This window comes from Myxine glutinosa, chromosome 10, assembly GCF_964187855.1.
Source record: "Myxine glutinosa chromosome 10, kmMyxGlut1.1, whole genome shotgun sequence".
NCBI lineage: Eukaryota > Metazoa > Chordata > Myxini > Myxiniformes > Myxinidae > Myxine > Myxine glutinosa.
The window spans coordinates 101,928,364-101,947,394 of record NC_136270.1 but is presented as its reverse complement, the minus strand read 5'-3'; the positions used below and the strand labels follow the sequence as shown (position 1 = coordinate 101,947,394).

General features: G+C 42.6%; 1 protein-coding gene across 2 annotated transcripts in view; it reads right to left on the bottom strand.

The window, feature by feature from the left end:
* The window catches only part of LOC137433894 (fibronectin), a 270,389-nt gene that overhangs the window by 18,785 nt on the left and 232,573 nt on the right, over positions 1 to 19,031 (bottom strand). For both annotated transcript variants that reach the window (XM_078785942.1, XM_078785943.1), the window contains 8 exons: positions 15,895 to 16,005; positions 8,233 to 8,406; positions 5,655 to 5,831; positions 5,196 to 5,309; positions 2,080 to 2,235; positions 1,346 to 1,573; positions 995 to 1,185; positions 262 to 349 (listed from right to left, as the gene is read on the bottom strand). In XM_078785942.1, the coding sequence (XP_078642068.1) occupies positions 262 to 349; positions 995 to 1,185; positions 1,346 to 1,573; positions 2,080 to 2,235; positions 5,196 to 5,309; positions 5,655 to 5,831; positions 8,233 to 8,406; positions 15,895 to 16,005 (1,239 nt within the window). The remainder of the gene's footprint in view (positions 1 to 261; positions 350 to 994; positions 1,186 to 1,345; positions 1,574 to 2,079; positions 2,236 to 5,195; positions 5,310 to 5,654; positions 5,832 to 8,232; positions 8,407 to 15,894; positions 16,006 to 19,031) is intronic.

Sequence of the window (19,031 nt, the reverse complement as noted above, 5' to 3'; positions counted from 1 at the left end):
CTGTCAAATCCCCCCCCCCCCCCCCCCCCAAAGTTGTAAATGTACTATATCTTTTCCATCCCAGTTTTTCCCATCCCAGTAACTGCGTTCATGAAATCACTTTTAACTCGATCATTATCAAATCTACACACGCATCACCTCCTTGGCAAACACTGACACTCAACCTAAATCATGTACATGATTAAACCTACATATTTCAATGTCTACTGCAGTCCACACTATTTGGAATTGCTGATTTAATGTGGTGGTGAATGCACTCACTGGGCAATGTTTTCTTCAGGCCACAGAGAGGTCTGCTCGCCATTGAATTGGTAATGGCGTATATGATGACCTCGTACTCGGTACCAGCCTGCAGTGCACAACACTCACAGTTAGTATAACCCTTGGCAGATACATCCGGTGCTCGCCTTGTAAGAGGGTTCATGTTATTCATACAAGTTTAGGACATAGCTATCATACATGGGACAAGTATTGTAATTAATACTTACGTGAGTCGATGTCACGTAACAAGACAACCTGTTTGAAAACATCTACAAAGGACAGCCGTCTCATTTTTATTTTATTACCATAACATTCACCGATTGTGACGTCACATCAGGTAATTTAATAATTAATAATTTAACAATATTAATTAATTTAATAATAATAATTCTACCCCCATTCATTCATCCCAGATCCACTTTTTTGAAATTCCGACTTCTTTCCTGGAAGTCCTAGCAGTGTCCATGTGTTTTGTACCTCTCCCACCCCCCCCCCCCTCCCCCTTCCCATGCCTGCTCCCCCCAAGCCCTCTCCCTCCCACAGATCTTCCGATGTCCCTGCTCTCCATCTTGTTCTCCCGCTCCCTTTATCATATGTTTTATGTGTTAGTTTGTCTTCTTGTGATCAATGTTATCTCTTACACGAGCCTCGATCTTGTATACAAAAAAAACCTTGTCCCAAGCACTATTGTTGATGAAGAAGGATGGATTTTCTTTGTCGTTGTCAGTCATACCAAGAGTCCTGATAGAGTTGCTGATGTGACCTCTGGGCCCTGACTGCGCTCCATCGTGGGCCCGGAACGTTCTCGCGGACTCAGCAGGACACGGAATCCTTGAAGCCGCACATCATGTGGTCTGCGCCACGTTACCGTCAGTGCGTGTGATCCCACAAAAGGGAAAGCAAGATCTGTAGGTTCTGGGATAGCTGGTACAGCAATAAAGGTCATGAGTTATTGTTTGCATTTGCTACTTGTTTATGTAGTATATGTATTTGTTGTGTTGGTGCTTTAGGTTCCATTTCAAACTAAGTAATCTGCAGAAAAAGCAGCAATTTCTGGCTTGGTGTAAACAAGGGAGAAGTATACCTGTAGTCTGGCGGACAGTTGCAGGAACGCTTGTCTGTTGATTGTGGAGAGCAAAGACACGGAGGGTGTACTCAACGCCTGGCATGAGCCCCGTCACGTTGGCGTCTTTCCCTAAGGATGAGGTCACTGGAAGGAAGTCACGGCCGGTCCACTGCACGCCTGCTGCCTGCTTCATGCTGGTGTTCCTATTGAGCAAATCTTGAGGTTTGTCTTCATAAGGAGATTCAACTGCGGAAGATAGCAAATGTGGCTCAAGAAGTATACGTTTTGGGTTTTGACCCTTTCTGTCCAGAACCTCTCTAAACAGCAGGTCCACTACCTAGGTCATGGATACACATTGGTAGTCCCATGCGGTGTCCAGTCAGTAATTCTGGCAACAAGAAGTCGATCAACAAACATAGGCATGTGCATGGATGCACAGGTGTGCGCAAGACATGACACGCACACAATCTCTATCTATCTGTTACTTGGAAAGTCATCTTGCTAAATCACTACTTTTAAATCCTTGCACAGTCTGTGGAACCCCAAAAGTGTAAATGGGACAATATTTTCCCATGCATGAAAATCATTGGAATGTTCATGGAATTGCATCAAATACAAAGAAGTATCGTCAGGGTGAGTAAAATGATCGGGATGAGAGATTATCAGAAAATTATCCGAATAATCATCATCTTATTATTGAGTGATACGTGCGCTTTTTTACAGCAGTGTACGTGGAAATACATGGAACATACCGACATGAATATTGGGATGAAACCAGGTCATTGCTTGCTCTGGACTCTCATAGGCAAGTCGGTAGGCCGTGACCAGGCCAAGTGGTGGATCCCAGTGCACTTGGATCCAACTTTCGCCTGACTCCAGCACTTCGAGCAGACGAGGTGCGTCTATTTCTGGAATTCAGATGGAGTAACAAGTTGTTGGTCTTCATCACAGGCATGAGCATGTTCAACAGATGCATATGTGATTGCAACAATAACTTTCATTATTTGAGATGCAAAATGTCATTTATGGTGCTGGATCGCCTGTTTCAATGGAATTTTGGACTTTTGAGTTTCAACGTTATTAACCAGCGTGGTACCCTGGCTACACATGGGGCGGGAGGCCGGAATCTGAACGAAAAAGGTTTTGAGATTTTTTAAAATGAAAATCCACTTTAGGACACGTGCAGGGACCCCAACCCCTGCACAGGGATTTGAGTTAAAAAAAAAAAAAAAAAAAAAAAAAAAAAAACCACCTTTAGAGGCCATTTTTCCCCGCAAGCGGGGGTTGGCCTTTTTCGGGAACCGTGGTTGTTGTTGTTTGTTGGTCCCCTTTTTGAAGCAATGTTTTACGGCCGGATGCCCTTCCTGCTGCAACCCTTTTTGTCGCCTTTAACGACAACCAGGGAATTACCAGTGAACTGGTACTCAATTAGCCGACCTCGGAAGGATGATAGGCTGAGTCAACCCCCCTGGCGTTAATTCAGCGATTGACCGGGATTCGAACCCAGGATCCTAGGATCCTAAGCCGGCACCCTAGCCGCTAGCCCAACACCAGGGACTTTTGGACTTTTGGATTTTGGACAGGGATTTGAGTGCAAGTACAAAATCTCAATTGTATTGAGATTGCACTGAACCTGCAAATGTTTCCACATGCAGCAAATGGTGAAACTATGAATACCGAACCCGTGAATGAGTTTACATGTGGAGAGAGAACAGTTTCGTTCAGATGGAAACTCAAAATTATAATTGTATTGAGGAATTTATGAATTCTCCCCCACCCAGCGAAGTAGGTCACCTTCTGGGACCCCAAAAGGTTGCACAGAAAGTTTGGTGGAGTAGTTCGGAGGCAGACGGGTGGACAGACACTCCTGCTTTATGATACAGATTAACTTTTAACACACAATATTTATCTAATATATAAAGAAGAAAGTTTGTTGCCCCTGCTGCCGAAGGTGGTTGGAGGTTATATCTCAAAAAGTTGTGGACGGATTCGGCCAAAATTTGGTGGAGAGTTTGGGTATTCAGAGCTTCAATATGGCTGTTCATCACCATTTCAGGTCATCCCCCATCCACAATCATGATCTTTTCTTCCCCACATTAACCCTCGCCAAGCCCAGCTCTTTCTGGGTTTCCAGTATTTTCCCTTCCACTTCCATGATTGGGAGTTTCCGGCTGTGTCCATCTTGTTCACTCCCAGTGTCCTCCCCCTTCCCTCGTCTACCCTACGTTGCTGATTTGTCCAAGCGTTCCGCCATTTTGTCCCTCAACCCTGCTGTTGGTGTAACCCCCCCCCCCCCCTCCCTTTCTCCTGTTCTTTACCTCCATCAGCGAAGGTATTTGACACGGACGAAATGATTCAATTTTGGCGAAGATTCAAAACCGATATATATAGCACAGTATCTCAACGTTTTGGGCGGATTCAGATGAAAGTTGATCGACAGGTTGTATGTTTGACAAGGAAGAATCATTTCGATTTTGGTCAAGATCCGAATACGGATCCGGATACAAGAATTTTTTTCCCTCCGCCGACTTTAGTTTTTGGGTTGTCCGTCCGTCCGTCCGTTTGTTCGGGCTAAACCTCGTTTTTCTCAGCAACCATATGGCCGATTGAGACGAAACTTTCAGGTTAGGAGTGACACCCATGCAGAATGTTTTTATGATAATTGTGACGTCAAAGGTCACGTGATATGGCAGCCATCTTGGATTAAAAGCAAATAATTAATTATTTCTCAAAAACCGCTGAATGGAAAAAATTGAAACTTGGCACATTGTCAAGTACTCCCATTGGGGAACAAAAGCATGATAATGATGACATAGGTGAAGTGGTATACCAGCCAAAAATGTATTAATCGAAATCCGTATCATAAAAATCTGAAATTGCATGCACATGATCTATGAGCCATTTGTATTGAAATATTACATTTAAGACATCATAGGTCACATGGTTTGGCAGCCATTTTGGATTGAAGGAAAATATGAAATAATTATATCTCTGAAACCGCTCACCCTCTCGATGCAAAATTTTAAAACTATCATCTAACAGCACTGTTGCATATAGTTTGAAAATGATGATGCCATAGGTCACGTGCTTTGGCAGCCATCTTGGATAGAAAAACGAACCTTATCCGATCAATACGAAACTTCAGAAATGTGATCTCCTACCCATACATATGCAGAGTGATGGCATCTACCCGTTGTGGGACTATGCGGGGGCATATTGGCGACACAGTCGCATTGGTCTAGTTTTTAATGTTTTAAGTGATTCTTCACCATTGAGTGATAGGGCTAAAACCAATAAATAGCGTGCTATCTCAAAAGTTATGGACGAGTTATGACAAAACGAGCTGGATGAGTTGGTTAGGTGACAAGAACAAGCCGATTAGATTTTGGTTCAGGTCCAAATCCAGATCTGGCCTTTCAGTGGGATACAAAATGTAACATGTTTAGCCTGGTGGACGTATGGTCTCCGTTCAAGTTATGTCCTGGTACATTGTGTGTTGGATCTCCTCCATGAACCTCGACAATGTACACAATAAAATGTACTTGCGATATAGACAATGAAGGAAGCTGGTTTAATTTGGTTATTATGATTCACATTGGGGACGTGGGTCAAACAAACAGCACACGAGGCACATTCGGTCATTAGGATCGTTATTAGTTTGAGGCATAAACAGTTTATTACTCCCCCAAATGTACAGAATGATCCTAATTTCTAAAACCGTTCCCTGTTCTCAAAATCCCTATTGGATATTCGTAGGATTTGAGCAAAGGGATGGATTTAATTAGCAGGAACTCAAGGAAGAATGACTCCTCAGTAAAATTAAGGCAAAGCAGGAGGAAATGACTTTGTGAGATGCGATCGTACATACGAGTGTGGAAGGTAATGGTGGCCGGCTCGCCTCGCTGCTCTCCTCCCATGGCGACCACCGAGACCGCGTATTCCTGTGCAGGCCTCAGGTCGTCCAGAGTGACATCCGTCTGCCCTGCAATACAGACGAAAAGTGGGATCTCTCGACATCCACCTAATGTTCGCAGACAGGACACCCAGCTCGATGTGCACACTTCGGGATGGGATGCAATGGCATCGTAACATCGCGAATCCAACCCCGACTAGACCCCTCAAATGCAGGTGCACTACCTTTGCACCTGCCTCTCAGACCTGAGACCTCATACATAATACTGCACAGACGTACACACGCAATCCTTTTTCAATTCGGTTATACATGATACCGAGAGGAAGCTGGACTCATTTAAGAAAATATTTATTAAATATTGATTACAGGATAATGGGAGCAATTCACGACCACGGACAAGAAGTGTACAGTCACCTCGAGACAGCTTTCGCTCGAACGAATTGGTAGCAAAGGCCCCCTGTTGTCCGTCGAGGGAGACTTGTTTGCATTGTAAGCTGTACGAAGTGACGGGAGCTTGTGGTGGGTCCCATCGAAGACGAACGCTGGATTCGCTCACGTCGATCATCCGCAACGATGCAGGAGCATCGACTCCTGGAGTCAAACATACAAACGTGGCATTGGAAGTGGGTGTGTGTGTGTCTTATTCCAATTAGAAATCCCTTGATGTCCTAACTCTCTGCTGCCCCATCAATTGGATATGTTATTACAATGAAGGAAACATATATATGGTTATGTATGTATGTATTATCTATATTTGTGACCAAAGTGTCTTCTTCTTCAAATATACGCAAAACCAAAAAACTCTGCGAGGCGACGAGGCTGTCAGGCGGCGAGGGGTGAAGCCATGCAACTATATATCTATTAATTACAGTTTGAATGTCGGTTGCACCCTGTCTATTAATTATGTACATCTACTAATTACATACTGTTGGAATATACCTTTCAACCTTTTAGACTGCTGAGACCCCTTACACCGTTAAAGACCTTTTAAGTCCCCCAAGACCCAAAATAACCTGAATACCCAAAAGACCCTTAAAGACCCTGAAGACTCAAAAGACCTCGAGGACCCAAAACACCCACCCAAAAGACCCAAAATACCCCAACGTCCTAAAATATCCGGAGGACCCAAGGATGATTAAACACCACACAGATGCTTAAGACCCCCAAAGACCAGTGAAACGCTTTACACTCATTAGACCAGCTTGGATCCTCGACCCTTTAGACCACTTGTACCTTTTTAGATTACAAATAAAAAATATCACCAATATTACAAATAAATAATATTACCAATATTACAAATAAATTACAAATAAATAATATCACCAATATTACAAATAAATTACAAATAAATAATATTACCAATATTACAAATAAATTACAAATAAATAATATCACCAATATTACAAATAAACTACAAATAAATAATATTACCAATATTACAAATAAATTACAAATAAATAATATTACCAATATTACAAATAAATTACAAATAAATAATATCACCAATATTACAAATAAATAAGAAATAAATAATATTACCAATATTACAAATAAATAATATCACCAATATTACAAATAAATAATATTACCAATATTACAAATAAATTACAAATAAATAATATCACCAATATTACAAATAAACTACAAATAAATAATATTACCAATATTACAAATAAATTACAAATAAATAATATTACCAATATTACAAATAAACTACAAATAAATGATATTACCAATATTACAAATAAATTACAAATAAATAATATTACCAATATTACAAATAAATAATATCACCAATATTACAAATAAATAACAAATAAATAATATTACCAAAATTACAAATAAATAATATCACCAATATTACATATAAATAATATCACCAATATTACAAATAAATTACAAATAAATAATATCACCAATATTACAAATAAATTACAAATAAATAATATCACCAATATTACAAATAAATTACAAACCAATAATATCACCAATATTACAAATAAATAATATCACCAATATTACAAATAAATTATGAATAAATAATATCACCAATATTACAAATTAATTACAAATAAATAATATCACCAATATTACAAATTAATTACAAATAAATAATATCACCAATATTACAAATAAATTACAAATAAATAATATCACCAATATTACAAATAAATTACAAATAAATAATATCACCAATATTAGAAATAAATTACAAATAAATAATATCACCAATATTACAAATAAATAATATCACCAATGTTACAAATAAATTACAAATAAATAATATCACCAATATTACAAATAAATTATAAATAAATAATATCACCAATATTACAAATAAATTAAAAATAAATAAGATCACCAATATTACAAATAAATTAAAAATAAATAAGATCACCAATATTACAAATAAATAATATCACCAAAATTACAAATAAATTACAAATAAATAATATCACCAATATTACAAATAAATTACAAATAAATAATATCACCAATATTACAAATAAATTATAAATAAATAATATCACCAATATTACAAATAAATTAAAAATAAATAAGATCACCAATATTACAAATAAATTATAAATAAATAATATCACCAATATTACAAATAAATAACATCACCAATATTACAAATAAATTACAAATAAATAATATCACCAATATTACAAATAAATTTGAACAAAATAAATGTTCGTATTATGATCATGACAACAGAGCAACTCAAGTTCAGACAGGTCAATATCCTCAGTTAAAACAAACCCGTGCCTCTGCAGCGACATGTGGTGAGGGGAGCGTAGCAAGCCGATCCACGCAGGAGCAAACAATTCAAAAACAAGTCATTTGCTGTACTGATTTAATAAGCTTTTGAGAATGCGGGGCCCTTTCACAATGATGTGCCTTTACCACTTAATTAAGTCAAATAACCAGCTGTTTGTATACGTATGGGCAACAGAACGGAGCAGAAGAAGAAACAAATTGACGTTACCCAAGAAGTAGGAGGCAGAGACTGCATTTGAGGTTACCATACGTCCCTTTTCCTGCATGCCATAGACAGCTCGCACAGTCACATTGTATTCTGCTACCTTATCCAAGCCAGGTAGGATGACACGTAACTGGTCTCCTGGCACAATCATCTCTCGACCTGGCATTGAAGGTTCTCCTGCAATTTGGTAAAAAGCAGATGACAATTGTGACCATTTACGACAGCAAAGAAAAGGGGTTTTGCATGGTGAACGGTACATCGTAAACACTGTGCTTCAAAAGCTTGAACATCATCATGATTTAGGCACAAGCCTCAGAATCAGAGGTATCGGTCTAAATCACAAAACTCGGAGATACAAGACAAAGGTTTGAATCTCGTATTACATGATAGTTTGCCAAGCATTTGGATATTCTTGTCCTGAAAGTAAATGATACACAATTCCTTTATCATACCTGCCAACCTCTGATTAAAGAAAAATAGTAATCTTTGAGCACCCATATAATAAAATGACACAAGCAATTGTATAGTCTGCTTTTGCTAATTTTCAACATAAATGAGATTGAATGAAGTGCGAGGCTTGATGATAAGGGCTAGTGTCGATCTGAGTTGGCACACATTTGATCTGAGTCGGACATTGGATGAAATCAACAGGACAATGATTGAGGAATGCTAACTACTGTATGAAGGAAGGTAGAAGCTGATATTTCTGGCGTTAACCAGTCAAACCAACATATATATATATATATATATATATATATATATATATATATATATATATATATATATACACACACACACACACACACACTGTATATAATTAAATTAATATATGCAGGATAATTACACACCCAGAGCCAAGTATCGAACCCAGGTCCTCTGGTGAATCGTATCAGTGCTCTGCCATCTGAGCTATCTGGGTAACCCTGACTGAGCATGCAATTTTCAACTGAGCATGCAACCTGCACTCACTGCCATAAAGCCATAGAACCATGTCAATGCACCAATTTGATTAATGCACCTGCATGAAGAAGTAAATGTATTTTATTTGCCAGGTATAGGGTGCCTCTTTATATGAACTTTTCTAGAGCATTCCTTGGTTCCTCCTCAGAACACAAGGGTAATCCAGCATGCACACGAGATTTGTTGAATGCCCCTTATTTTGTATTGTTTGGCATTTTATACAAGCTATGGAATGTCCCTTCTTTTCTATACTTTGCCACATGGCACATACCATATAAAAGGGCCTTTTCTATGCCCCTGGCATTTTTCACATGATACATTTTAAATATGAACAAAATGCATTTGTTCATCGCACAAGACTTTATTCAAGACCATAGAAAAGACATGAAAAAGTAAGGGGAAAAAAATATTCAACCCAGACGGGATTTGAACCCACAATCCCCCAGCTCCCAGCTTGGTGAGTCTGATGCTTTATCCATTAGGCCATTTAGCCAGCATGTTAGAATTTTTTTTTATAACTATTTTAAAGGGGTTTAAAGTGTGTATTTTTGTATATTTATATATATAATATACCAGTAGAAGCCAAGAAACGAATTTTCAGTCCTCATGTTAAAGTTGCATACAGAGAAACCGTCGCAAAAAAAGGGAGGGGCACTTTGCGCCTCCTCAATTGATTTCCATAGAATAAGCAATTTGATGTGATACAATTACTCATAATGATGCTGAAATTCAGTTTAAGAATAATTACGTTTTAAATTCGAACAAAATGCATTTGCTCATTGTACAGGATGTTTATTTGCTCATTTATTCAAGACAACATAAAAGACTTGAAAAGTAAGGGGAAAAACAAATATTCAACCCAGATGGGATTTGAATCCACAATCCCCAGCTTAGGAGTTTGATGCTTTATCCATTAGGCCATTGGGCCAGCACGTTAGATTTGTGTAATAATATTTTGAAGAGTTATAAAGTGTGTATATATTTTGATATATTTACTTATGTATATTTATTTATATTACTTATGCATATTACTTATGTATATTATATTTAATCTTAAAGCAAAAACTATAGCACTTAGGTGCAATTTGTTTCGAAAGTCATTAACTAGACCTATTGGCCGATGTATATTCCAAGTTTCAGCTAGTTTCAATGTATAGCCCTTGAGATATGAGCGCCAACACATTTTGGGCGGACGGACGGACGGACACCAACATTATTTTGAGGGTTTTCTAAATACAACTCAAGAATGCAAAAACTGACGTTGCTGAAATTTAGAACATATTACCTCAACGTACAAAGCATTTACTTCTGAAATTTGCAGCCAATTTCGTCCAGTAGAAGCCGAGAAACGCATTTTCAGTCCCCATGTTAAAGATGCATACAGAGAAATGATCCCTTATATAAAGGGAGGGGCACTTTGTGCCTCCCTTTGATTGGTCCCGACTCTGCTCCTGGCTTCACCTACCTGGCTCCTTCGTCTCCTTAGTTTCCTTGGGCCTGCTCCCGTGCGTTGGGACCATTGTTTCACCTCCTCAACCTTGGCCTCATGCTCGCCTCTCCGCTTCTGCCTGGCATGGCTCTGCGGTACTCCGCCGCAAGGCTCCTTCTGTTCAATACCCGCTCCACCCCATCATGCATCTCTGCCATCAAATCAAATGGACTCCTCCGACGACCCAGGTACATTCACCGTGGCTCCGGTCATAAGTTTGTATATGTACAATCAGGTCACTCCATCCCCGTCCTCTGGTCGGCTCAGCGCACTCCCACTCATCGTCCCAGCGCACCTAGTCACGGCAACGCACAAAATCGCACCTCCTGCCTGCGAACCCTGGCTAAATCACCTGAATTCATCCCCGCTGTTCAAAACAACATCAAGCTCACCCTGTTCAACACCCCGTCCCTCAACAACAAATGCCTCATCCTCAACGACTACATCCTGGATAACAAAGTGGACTTTCTCTGTCTCACCGAAACCTGGCAACAACCACTGGACTACTACACGCTCAACCTCACCACACCCAATGGATATTCCTACGTCAATAAACCACGCTCGGAGGGCCGAGGTGGTGGAATTGCCGTTATCCACTGTCAAGACATCAGGACCAGCCTCATCCCCATCGCCTCATCCTCATCCTTTGAACACCTGGCTTTTAAACTCTCTGGTCACACGCAGTCAGTCATGGCTGTCGTCTACCGCCCTCCCAAACCACACCCATTATTCCTGTCTGACTTCTCCTACTTTCTGACCCAGCTATGTTCCCTCTCCCCCTCAATCCTCCTCCTTGGTGATTTCAATATCCACATGGACTCCACTGACTCCACAATAACCACTGACTTCACTGATTTACTCACCTGCTTTAACCTCACTCAACATGTCAACTTTCCTACGCATATCCGTGGTCACATTTTGGACCTTGTCTGCTCCACTGGATTAATTTTGCACCATCTCTCTGGCTCCGACCTCACCCTCTCTGACCACTTAGCCATCACTATGACCATCAACATCCCCACCCCAACACCAAGACATTATCGCACTATCAACTTCCGTAAGCTAAACGCTCTTTCACCTACCTCATTCTCATCCACCCTCTCTGAAAAAATGTCCACTTCTCCCTTCATTGACCTCCACACCCCTTCCGACCTCACTGACTACTACAACCACACTCTCTCCTCCTGCCTTGACCAGCTTGCACCTGTAAAAACCAAAACAGTTTCTTTCACCCATTCTGCTCCCTGGTTTACCCCTGAACTCCGCCTGATGAAAATTTGTGCTCGCCAACTTGAAAGACTCCGCAATAAAACAGGTCTCACAGTTCACTCCCAAGCCTACAAGGACCACCTACAACACTACAAAGATGCCCTCTCCCACGCCCGCTCCGCCTACTACTCTCAAATTATCCACTCTGGCTCCGGAAACCCAAAAGCACTCTTCTCGACAATAAACAAACTCCTCCGCCCCCTGGACACCACCACCCAGTCATTCACAGTAGACAACTGCATCTCCTTCCTTTCTTTCTTCCAACGCAAAATTGACAACATCTACAACAGCTTGACCACCGCCGCACCCGCTCCCCCTCCAACCACCTGCCCCCCCTTATCCTGCCTTCCCCTGTCTCAATTCTCCCCGGTCTCCCCTACTGACCTCTCTGAACTCCTCATAGGAATGAAAACTGCCACCTGCACTCTTGACCCCATCCCCTCCAGCTTTGTCAAGGCCTCCCTCCCTGCTCTCTCTCCACTTATCATTGCAACAATAAACTCCTCCCTGTCTACAGGCATCGTCCCACCATCCCTCAAAATTGCTGCTGTTACCCCCATTCTAAAAAAACCTGGTCTAAACCCTGACACCCTAAACAACTTCAGACCCATCTCCAACCTACCCTTTCTGTCGAAAGTTTTGGAACGCGCTGTAGCCACTCAACTCAAACATCACCTCTCTGCCAATAACCTGTATGAAACATTCCAATCCGGATTCCGCTCCAACCACAGTACTGAAACTGCTCTCCTCAAAATCACCAACGACCTTCTCCTCTCCTCTGACGCTGGCAACCTCAACATTCTCGTCCTCCTCGACCTCAGCGCCGCCTTTGACACCATCGATCACACCATCCTCCTCACCCGAATTGAATCCACCTTTAACGTTACTGGCACTGCCCTCTCTTGGATTAAATCATACCTCTCTGACAGACGCCAGTTCATCTCCATCAATAACTGCAAATCCCCCACTGCTCCCCTCCCCCAAGGTGTCCCCCAAGGTTCAGTTCTTGGCCCCCTCCTCTTCATCCTTTACCTGTCCCCCCTCGGTCACTTAATCCGCCATCATGGTCTCCAATTCCACTGCTTCGCCGATGACATCCAGCTTTTCATCTCCACCAAGTCCATCTCCACCGACACCCACTCTATCCTGACAAACTGCATCTCTGAAATAAAATCCTGGCTTCAAATCAACTTCCTCAAACTTAACTGTGATAAATCTGAAATAATCATCATTGGCCCAAAAACGCTCACAAAATCCACCCATAACTTTGCCCTCAACATCGACGGTATCCCAGTATCCACCTCCCCTCTCATCCGGAATATTGGCGTCATCTTTGACCAAACCCTCTCCTTCGACAAATACACTAAACAGATCACAAAGACAGCCTTCTTTCACCTGAAAAACATCGCCCGTCTCCGCTCATCCCTCTCCTCCACGGCTGCAGAAACCCTCATCCACGCCTTCATCACCTCCCGTCTGGACTACTGCAATAGCCTCCTCTATGGTTCACCCTCAACAATCACCAATAAACTCCAATACATTCAGAACTCCGCTGCCCGTCTACTCACCCATTCCCGGACCCGTGACCACATCACCCCCGTCCTTTACAAGCTTCACTGGCTCCCCATCTCCCAGAGCATCCAGTACAAAATCCTCCTCTTGACCTACAAAGCCCTCCATAACCTGGCCCCATCCTACCTGGCTGACCTCCTCTCCAGACACACTCCCACCCGCAACCTCCGCTCTGCTGGTACCAACCTCCTGACCCTCCCCCCCCCCCCCATCCGGACCAAATTCAGATCCTGGGGGGACAGGGCCTTCTCCATCGCTGCTCCCACCCTCTGGAACTCACTACCTCACACCATCAGAGACTCCTCCTCACTCACCACATTCAAAACATCACTCAAGACCCACCTGTTCAGCACTGCATTCAACATTCAACCCACAGCATTTAACCCCTGACTATCACTTCTCCTTCTCCCTCCTTTTGCTTTAAATATTTCCCTATTGATTCTTGTCTTTTTGCAATTGTTGTTTTCATGTTTTGTTATGCATTATGTTTTGCACTCTGTCAAAGCGCCTTTGGGCTTCATGAAAAGCGCTATACAAAATAAATGAATTATTATTATTATTATTATATGTATATATACACACACACACATAAACATATACATACACATAAACATATCCATATATACATATACATAAACATATACATGTACATATATATGTATATAATATATATGTATGTCACTTCCGCCAGCATTTTGCGGGTTTATGCCCTTTAAAGTATGCTTTCTCTGATATTTATGACATCATAAGTCACGTAGTATGGGCGCGATCTTGGAAACCGAAAAAACGATTTTTTTAATTTTTTGGAACCAAAAATAAGTTGCACCTCTATATCTCCGAAGCCGCTCCGTGGAATTTTTTTTAAAGGTGGCTCATTGTAAAGTATTCCTGATGGGGAATAACATATGTTAATGATGATGACATAAGTGCCTTCATTATGACGTCACAAATCGACAAGTAGAACGCTTGATTTGATCAGTATGAAATTTATTGACCGTGATCTCGAGATAAATTGTTCAAGAAAAATAATTGATGACGTCATCGGTCACATGGTTCAGCAGCCATATTTTTACGGCGTAGCCCGTTGGGCCATGCCATCTGGAACAGCGGTTGTCTGTCCATCCAGTGTATGTATGCATCTCGCTCACAAACGCCCACCAATCAGAGCTGAGGATATGATCACATGACAGGTGTACAGCAGATCCCCCATTCAGAAGATCCAAGCCCGGCTAGACCGTCGTTGGACTATCGGTCTTGTTTTTTGAAGCATGGGGATAAATGTGTCAGCTTATGAGCCATAGCATCATGTTTTCTGATTGTGATGCACCATACTCTATTACAGATCAGCGTCCGTGCTCCCGAGAATGTTTCTTGATGAGCGTTATACTAGGTGGTTTGCCATTGCCTTCCCAGGAGTAGTTATGGCAGGAACTTTTAATTTGTTCAGGGTGCCAGCAATAGCTCTCCTACTCTTCGTGAAGGACACCATGGGATCTTTAACGTCCACTACCTAATACCAGCAGACGTGATGCCCAGTTTAACATCCATCCCAGGGAAGGCCCACACATTGATGAATCATCCTGCTTGTGAAACACCGGGATAAACATTTTCTAGCTGGGTCGGGATTCAAACTCATGCTGGACAGCTTGGAAGAGTATGTACGTACCTCTAGCCCTAGGCCATCCTGCCAGCCCCTTCATGTTATGCATATACATTTTCACATGTGTATTTTCCATTATAAATGAAGTTTTCATGACAAACAAGGTTTTGTTTGCAAATAAAGGATGTATATATTTTGTATTCCCTCATATTCTTCTCTAATATAGTTCTGTTATCAGAGTTGAAAAGTTATTTTTGTAGATCATTTAAGTTGCATTTTTCATGTGCAATGCGGTCATGGCCACCTCACAACTCATGGCCACTTCACACCTCATGGCCACCTCACAACGCATGTTTTCCTTCTTCTTTTGGCCTGTCTCGTTCTTCATGTGAGGTATATTAGCCAAAATGTAACTGGCAATGATCCAATACTCTATTGCCTTATTGCAATATTCCTTATTTAGGGACCATTTTTGTGTCGTAAGTGATATGTAACAAGAAGAAAAAGACAACATGTCATAGCCCCTGTGGTTCTAGTAATTTTGCTGTGCGGATTCAAAGGCCGTCAATCGGTCATCTTTGGTCGAATTACAAAACAAAATTTTCTGCCTATGTATACTCTCATGTATTGTCTTTGCGCCAAATTTGAACAAAATCGGTCCATGCATGTCTGAGAAATGGTTGGGGACACGTTAAAGTAACAAAATAGCCGCCAATCGGCCATCTTGGATCTGATCGCGAAAGAAAATGACGCGCATATGTAATCGCATCCGTACCTGGAATGGTGTATGAGACCAGGTAATGTTTCACTTCTGCCGCTGGAGGATACCAGACCACAAGCAAAGACTCAGGTTTGTCACTGGACACCTTGACGTACATGCTCGAGTCTGTGAGGAACCAATGAAAGGAAAAATGAGACGTGTTAGAATGTCGCAGTTTACGGAACGCTTAATGATTTTCTCATTTTCAAATTGCATTTTAAGGATCACTGTGTTTACCTCTGAAGAATAGTATTCAATAATCATGTTTCTTTATGGATACATTATATCTGCCTGACTAATTAGAACATGTAGGCCTACAAAGTAATAGTCTGGCAGATGTTGCAAGTGAGTTTAATAATAAAAAAGATAGCTTTTGTTATATATGTATATATATATATATTGTTGCGGATATGAGGATTGTATTTTTTTGATTGTGTGTATTGTAGTGGTAAATTGTTGTGTAACATTGGTTGGATATGGCCCCTCCTGCCTCCAGAGTTGTGTAAAGGTAAAAAGGGCGTCTCGGTAGTTAATTCCATGAAACACCACATTGAAGGACCCGATAAAACCCTTGTTCAGTAGCTTATATCTTATTATGTGTTTTAGAGTAAGGCCTTGTCTTCCATTAGAATAATACTCCATTGCACCGAATCAATTAAGAATAGCTCCCCTTCAATAATTCCATTTCCCAGCCAAACTCTCCATCTGTGGGTAAAGCAGTTCACAAGCGTGGGGTGCACGCCCTCTCATTTCGCTGCGATAGTGAATATGTGCTCCGTGCTCTGTTTGAACAGGAGGGGCGGGGTCGCCAGGGAGAGGCAAGCCCAGGGCGCGCCACGAAGGGCGGGCCTGTTCAGCCCCATGCCCAAATAAGGAAACAAGCCCGTGGCTCGCCACGAGGGGCGTGCCGTCGGCGCCATGCCCAAATAAGGAGACAAGCCCGTGGGATTACCATACAAGGTCACGAAACAGAGCACGGGGGGGGGGGGGAGGGCGGTACCGAAACCGAAGAGGGCGTGTCAGACCCGCGCTGAAGGTATAAAAGAAGGGTGCGACGATCGCTGGAACAAGCGACACGAGAGATACGGCAGATGAGTCCAGGTGCGTAAGAGGGTCGGCAGTCCACCGGGAGAGAGTTCAGAGTTGCACCGGAGTTGCGTGAGAGATAATGAAAAGCCTTTGACAAAGAGCCGCTTCAACCAGCCCCGTTTCAACCAGCCGCGTCAAGCCCTGACGGGGCAGCGAGTGACCCTGCCGGCGTGCGCTGTAAAGCCGAATACAAGGAGCTGCCGGCGTGCGCTGTAAAGCCGAATACAAGGAGCTGCCGGCGTGCGCTGTAAAGCCGAATACAAGGAGCTGCCGGCTCCTTGCTTCCCGCCCGGAGTGGACCTGCTCGCTGTGCCCTGTGATCCCACCTGCTCATCCCTCCAAACGATTCCTACCCTTCCATCCATTTGCGTACGTAAGTTTGTTTTGTTTGTTCTGTCCATGGGTATTTAATTAAGCTTGTATAAGGAATTCACTGTGTCTCTAAAAGCTTCTGTATATTATTTTCTTATCTTTCCTTCTCCTTGGTTATTTTGAGCCTGTAAATAGTAATAAATAGTAATCGTATTTCCAAACCTTTCTTTGCCTTCGTCTTCCTTTTCTTCACATCCGTCGTCTTTGTTTTTTCCCTATTGAGTAGCTGTGGCGCGATACGGCCAAAGTCTGGGTGAATCGGGGAACAACTGTTCGGTCGCGGAGCCTCCGCTCGGCAAACATAACATCCATATCCGCGGACCGTAACAATATTGTTACAGACGCGGTTGTGGATGTTGGTTTACCGAGCGGTTTGGTATGACCGCGTCTGCACGTTTACCCGATTCTACTCGAACGTTGGCCGAGTCGCGCTACGCTAAATCAATTGAGGAAAAGGACACAACGGCTGGGTTTAAAATGACACGACACCAAGGGTTCAGTTCTCAAGACCTCCGGAGGAGATTATAATATTGCGGAAGGTCAGATTACAGGGATGAGAGAGACAGCATAGTAAGGTAGGCACTTAATGACGGTCTTATAGTAGCCCTGACAGACGACAGATAAACAGGACAAAACTGACTCACACGGGGATTGATGGCAAGGAAAGCGGGTAGTCGATGGCTCAAGGTGCACCTTGGCTCAGGGACAGAATCGACCCGGTCCGGTCCAGTAGATGCGGGGAGGTCGCTCAGCGCTCGGAGGTCGCGACTTGTCTCTTCTTCAAGCTCGGGGCGCATCTCACGTCACGTCCGGTAAGTCGCTGCGCATATCCGGCGGGGAGTGACACGCCCTCGGCTCGTTAGCTCCGCCCCAGATGGAATCGGCCCGCCGCTTCTCACTGGCTGCGGGGGGTTACCGGGCTCCGCCCCTGATGAGGAGCTGACAGCCAGCCCCTTCGTGGTAACCCCGTGGAGCGCATGGGCAATGGTGGCTAACCGAGCCGGAGTGAGGACGCACACTCCCCGCGCCGCGCCCCTCTGTTGTTGTAGTTGTTGTTGTAGTTGTTGTTGTAGTTGTTGTTGTAGTTGTTGTGGTAGTTGTTGTGGTTGTTGTTTCATGGGGAAGATGGGAGGAGGTATGGGGAGGTCCTAAACTCACTACTGGTGCCATACGATCACATTCTGGTGCAACGAAGAGTCAGAATTAATGGAAACGAGTCCTTAACTGACATAGACTAAGAATAACTAGCAAGATGTCCGAAAGTTGTCTACGTGAGATGCGGTGGACCTGGGCACGACATTTAATGGGGGAAAAAAGGGGAAGGTCGGTTCTACAGAGTGTTATTTACAGGCAATGGGACTAGGGAATGGGGGATTGGGGATAGTTGGGGAGTATTGGGGAAATAGGGGAATATTTACAAGCGGATATGGAGGCCAAGTCCCATATCCGCAACATTGCACCCTTCTCTACCCTCGGGGCGTCCCGACCCGATAAATTTTTACCTATTTTAGTGTGGCACTCAGATGTAGTTCCCTCTACTATTAACTCTACCCTGAGTGCGACAGTTTTACAGATCTTCACAAATGAGTAAATATGTCCCCCTGCGACGTTGCACCCTTCTCCTCACAGAAACACACCCACAGGATAACCGAATTGCGGAAAGAATTCGCAAACTAAACATACAGCCGGTA